Source organism: Cornus florida, unplaced genomic scaffold (genome assembly GCF_030987335.1).
Source record: "Cornus florida cultivar Cherokee Brave unplaced genomic scaffold, ASM3098733v1 CherokeeBrave_3.0.0_Hap2_Chr01, whole genome shotgun sequence".
NCBI classification, from domain to species: domain Eukaryota; kingdom Viridiplantae; phylum Streptophyta; class Magnoliopsida; order Cornales; family Cornaceae; genus Cornus; species Cornus florida.
In genome coordinates this window covers 101,477,971-101,483,114 of record NW_026775571.1, presented here as the reverse complement: position 1 = coordinate 101,483,114, position 5,144 = coordinate 101,477,971, and the positions used below count along the sequence as shown (strand labels likewise).

The 5,144-nt window shown below is 34.5% G+C and overlaps 1 protein-coding gene across 1 annotated transcript; it reads right to left on the bottom strand.

Annotated features, from left to right (window-relative positions):
* Positions 1-1,461: 1,461 nt before the first annotated feature.
* Positions 1,462-4,926, bottom strand: LOC132311181 (GDSL esterase/lipase At1g28570-like). The gene is made up of 5 exons (XM_059808997.1): positions 4,521-4,926; positions 4,071-4,301; positions 3,089-3,237; positions 2,232-2,508; positions 1,462-1,923 (listed from the first exon to the last, which is right to left on the bottom strand). Exons 1-5 carry the CDS (start codon positions 4,810-4,812, stop codon positions 1,664-1,666), a joined length of 1,209 nt encoding a protein of 402 aa, XP_059664980.1. The 5' UTR covers positions 4,813-4,926; the 3' UTR covers positions 1,462-1,663.
* Between the last annotated feature and the right edge of the window lie 218 nt (positions 4,927-5,144).

Below are 5,144 nucleotides of genomic sequence, written 5' to 3'. Positions count from 1 at the left end.
TACATATATAAATATATTTTGTAATCAAGCGGACACCATCAATTCCATAAAGAATCGAAAAAAATAATACATTCTATTCACCAATTGTATAATGCTTTAATAATAATATCCAGACAAGAAATTATGACTTTTACAATCCAAAATTAAAATTTATTATGTTAGGACACACATATCTTAACAATTGCATCCTTGAAATGCATTGTGGTGGGATCAACGTAATGCGATCGCGAAATCTAACAATAGTTCCTCTACTTCTAAATTAGATGTGTAGTGAATTTAGTTTAGATTTGTCATCTAAATCAAACTCATAACCATGGGGAGTAGTGCTAGAGTCAAAATGAACAACAATTAAAAAAAGAAAGTTTGTGCCATTAATGGAATTAGTTGAAAAAGATGAGAACCGTCCCAGATTGCCACGTTACTAGGGATGACCATTTAAAGCTCAAACCTGTTTTGGGTCCTACCAATAAAAGCATGTTAAGATTTTTTTGCCAAAAAAGCTATATGCATTATAGTTGTCTTTAATATTCAGTAATATTGAAATACAAAGCTAATCCAAATATAATAGCATTCTTTTTCTTGGCCCACTATTGTTACTGCATGCAATTTGCAACTTTATCTCCAAAAGGGGATTGTTCTTATTATTAATATTTCTTTTTTTTTTTGGCATCTAACGACACTTCAAGGAAATTTGTCAATTTGGCGATGACAATATTTGGATTCTCAATCCCACCAATAAATTCCAAACAGAGTTTGCCGGTGGTTGGGCAAACTTTCATCAGATATTGTACATTATGACTTTAGTCTATGCAGTCAAATTGGGTGCATAAAGAGAGTCATGACTTTATGAGCTTTCATTTCTTGCCGCATTTTCTGACCAGAAACATCACACAGATTTCAACACAACTCCATTATTGTGTAGGCTTGGGTAGTTGAACCTTCATCAAAAAGACAAGACATTTCCGAAGAATGGATTTGAAATGGATGGGACGTCCGTTCCAGACACTTTACTAGCTACCATTCCTTCCTCATAGACTTGCTTGGATTTTCCCAAAAAATCAAATTTGTAACTTGTAAGATTGGAGACGATCGATTAGGCCCATTATGATTTTCCCATTTGAAAATAAATTATTGCTTTACTCTCTGGACACTTGATAATGAGTTTGAATCTTTAACACCAACTAGTTTATCATTCTCGACCTAAAAGTCTAACCCAAAGTCTTTGCTTTTGAGGTTCATATCTTTTGGGCTTATCCACTTTAGCAAAGGAATAAGAAACTCTTAAGAGACTTCGATTAGAATTTTAAACCTGAGAATCATTATCTTTTTGTGTCATGTTCTTTTTAAATAAAATGCGAACTAAAACTCGCCAACAAAATACTTCATCTGTATTTGTATAAAAATATGAAGTCATCTAGAAAAAAATCATAGCCAAAGTACTTGCATGCATCATTTCATAAATAAATAAAAAAACCCAAAAGTTATGTCATACAAATTATTACATAGCTCATTTCAGTTGCCATGGAAGATATCATGGACGTACTCTTAGACTACTGCATAAAACACCATGGATACATAAGGTGATAGTTGTTTTCTCGGTCCGATACGCCAGAACGTTAAACTAACGGAAAGAAAGTGGAAATGGTCGAATAAAATGGTATAGCTAGTCATAGTTTGAAGATTCAGCAGTCACAGCAACTGAAACACATGAGGTGTTCAACGGAGGAATGGTGTAGGGTCCGAATAATAGACCTTCGGAAATCCATTTAGCTGCTGCTTCTGTGTAGTGCAAACCGTCCCAGTTAACATACAGAGAAGGGTCGTCGCAACTAGTTACCGTCGGAGAGCCACATGACACAGATGAGTTGTAATTGTATGGGCCACCCCCTCCACAGCATGCAGTCAGAGCTCCTTCTGTAAATCCTGCATTAATAGGACATAAACAATAGTGTCATACCTAGCGCTGCATCACGTGGGATCTGACCAACTTATCAGGAGGTAACGTTGCCAAAAAAAAAAAAATTTACCATACTACTTTAAAAAATTAAAAAAAAAATTAGTAATAGTAGCTTAATCCAAAGTTACTTCAATCCAAAATTAATCCATCCCATTTAAAAAGGTTAAATCCGTCCTTGATAACGATGCAATCTCCACCTCTGGTACAATATATATCTAGAAAAATCACAAAATATTGATGTGTATAAGAAGGTTAAAAGGGTGCATGGAAGTACCAAATTTGGCGGGAGAAAGATACAAGGGCATTGCAGCATTGTAATAATCTGCATAGCTAATGGTGGTATGGGGATGAAGTTGTCGAATCCGGTTTAGTTCTATCTGAAGTAATTCATTGTGGTACTCAGAAAGCTTGTTCAACCAAGTGAGGCAGCCAGTTTTGGGGTCATAATCTTCCGCCGTAGAATTGGTGTAATAGGCTAGATTGGCCGCTGTGCATCCAAGTGGTATGATCCCAGGGACCATGAGCGTCACCACTCCAAGCTCGATTAACTCCTGCATGTATAAACCATTTTCAAAAGAAGTGTGCACGCCATGTGATGTGTGTGTGTGTGAGAGAGAGAGAGAGGAAAAATTGCATTTTACAATGCAACCAATTACAATGGAACACTGAACATGAATTGTCCACTCAAAACAAGTGTGCACGCATAAAGTGTTTTTTATCTTTTTCCTTTGGAGCATGGCCCGTGACTACAGTATCGCTGTCAGTACGAAAAAGTTACTACTGCTTCAAAAGTACAATCAAAGCCCTAGGGCACGTTTTATTTTATTTTATTTATTATTATTTTTTGCACGGACTTTAACGTTTGAGTTTTGAGCAAATTATAGATTGGTTGGCTTTTATTAATTTGACATCCTCGAATTTTACAATAGTTCAACCATAAGAAAAAAAATCTCAAATTTAAAAAACTATATTACCTTTTTATTTTATTTTCCCATCTTATAAACATTATATTATACTTTTTTTTTTTTTTTTGATAAACAAAAAAACCTAATCAAATATGGTTTAAAATAATAATAAGAAGTAAGAAGCTAAAAACAGAGCACAACAACAACATTGATATTAGCTTCTTACATTGATAGTTGAGGCAATAGTATTAACAACTATTGGTACAAATGATTCAACCTCTTCTAAGCTTATTCCTGCCGTCAATGAATGGTCATAATCATTGCCTCCAATCGTTCCCATTAGAACAAGAGAACTCTCAAGAAGTTTATTGCAATCTGCATATATATATATATATATATATATATATATATTGAATCAGCACATTAAAAGTTAAATATAACACGTAATTATTGTTGTATTAAGCTATTTGAATTTGTGTTTAGGGATCACATTTGTGTATTACTTCTGTGCAACTTGGAACCATTTTGCATAAGTTGGAACTATATTTTGTGCACAACATTTTAGTACTAATGACAAATAAGAGAATTTGATAATCTGTTGAACTGTAAATGTCAATGGATGATAAATATTTACACACCATTTTGATAACTAATTGCTGAAACATGTACTATTACATTAGTACCACTTTATAGTGTAACTCGGTGTCATGTCTTCTACACATGGGTACCAATTTTGTAAAAAGAGTGGTAGTTAATTAAAGAATTTAGTTGAACAATAAGAGAGACATTTAAGAAAATGAAGTGCAAAATCATGTACACATCACGCTTTGGTCAAAGTCTATAATTTTGAAAAATGTTGATTTTGACTACTCTATATATGGTTAAATAGACTCCCAAAAGTACATTATTTCTATAATTTTTCCTTAATTAATTTGTAATTTTGTTAGAGAAATACAAGGTGAGTCGTGCATATCATTTAATTGATATATCCATCTATTCAATATACTAGATTCATAAAAAGTGTTCCTACTTACATAAAAAAAACCAATCAACCAAATTAAAATGGTTGATATTGATTGATTTGGTATGCGGAACTCACCGGGTGTGTATATATATATACATATATGGATGAGAAAGTCTAGAAATAAGTGGTAAACTCCCAATGATCCTGGAGTTCAAGTGGTCAAATAATATGGAGGTGTACTTACCTGAAGATGCGTTGGCGCAGAGAGATGGCAACATTTCTTTGAACCAACCCAACTGAACTCCCAACGAAAAGTTCTCGTATTGATTTTCAATTCCCATTTCTCGGTAGAACGCAGCATTCATCGTGGAAGCACCCACTACTGCAAAATTCACACCCTCTTCAAAATTCAATGACGAATTATTCTCTCCATTATCCAAATAAGGTGGTGCGAATCCAAGTCCAAGATTCTGAGCTGCGATGCAAACCCCACTAACTCATCCATCAAATTATATATATATATATATATATATATATATAGTACATGTGTGTCTAATATAAACTTCATTTACAAGAAGGTAACCTTTAGATATGATTTAAGTATACTTGATGTAGATAAATCTCTTCTTCATTGAGCAAGAGATCATATTTATATATATAGATATTATATTTGTATGTATATAAATAAATGTACCAATGTAGTCAATGATGGGACGACCATCGGAGCAACGGCCGGTGGGACGATGGAAGTAGGTTTCTCCATATGGTAGATAAGCATAGTTGGGGAGAGTCAAGTTATTGGAGATAGAGTAGTGAAGATAGTTTCCGGTGTCGGTGAGGGAGTCCCCAAAGGCGAAGATGGATGTGTAGCATCCGATGGCGGGTTGGGTCGGGATTGTTAAGATGATGAGGGGGAGAATGTGAAAAATGAATGTGGGTTTGAATGTGAAGTAGTGAGATGAAGAAGAAGAAGAAGAAGCAGCCATGATAATGTAAGTTTATAGAACTGATCGAGTGTCTCAAGAACATATATAATCAGAGAAGTGAGTCACGTGAGGGTTCAACAATTATATATCTCGACATATATATGTATCATTGCATTCGCTTAACCATCAGTCTTCTCAAACCCATCCACCAAACGGTCGAGCTTCATATTATACAATGGTGGATATGCAATGGGCGTGTTTACTGGTTTGTTCGATCCCTCGTGTCAACCACCCTCATTCTTTTCATGTCAGAGCTAGTGCTGAATTATTTGACGTCAATGGGGGCCACAACCACACATTTTTTTAAAAATATTAATTTTAAAATCTCTAAA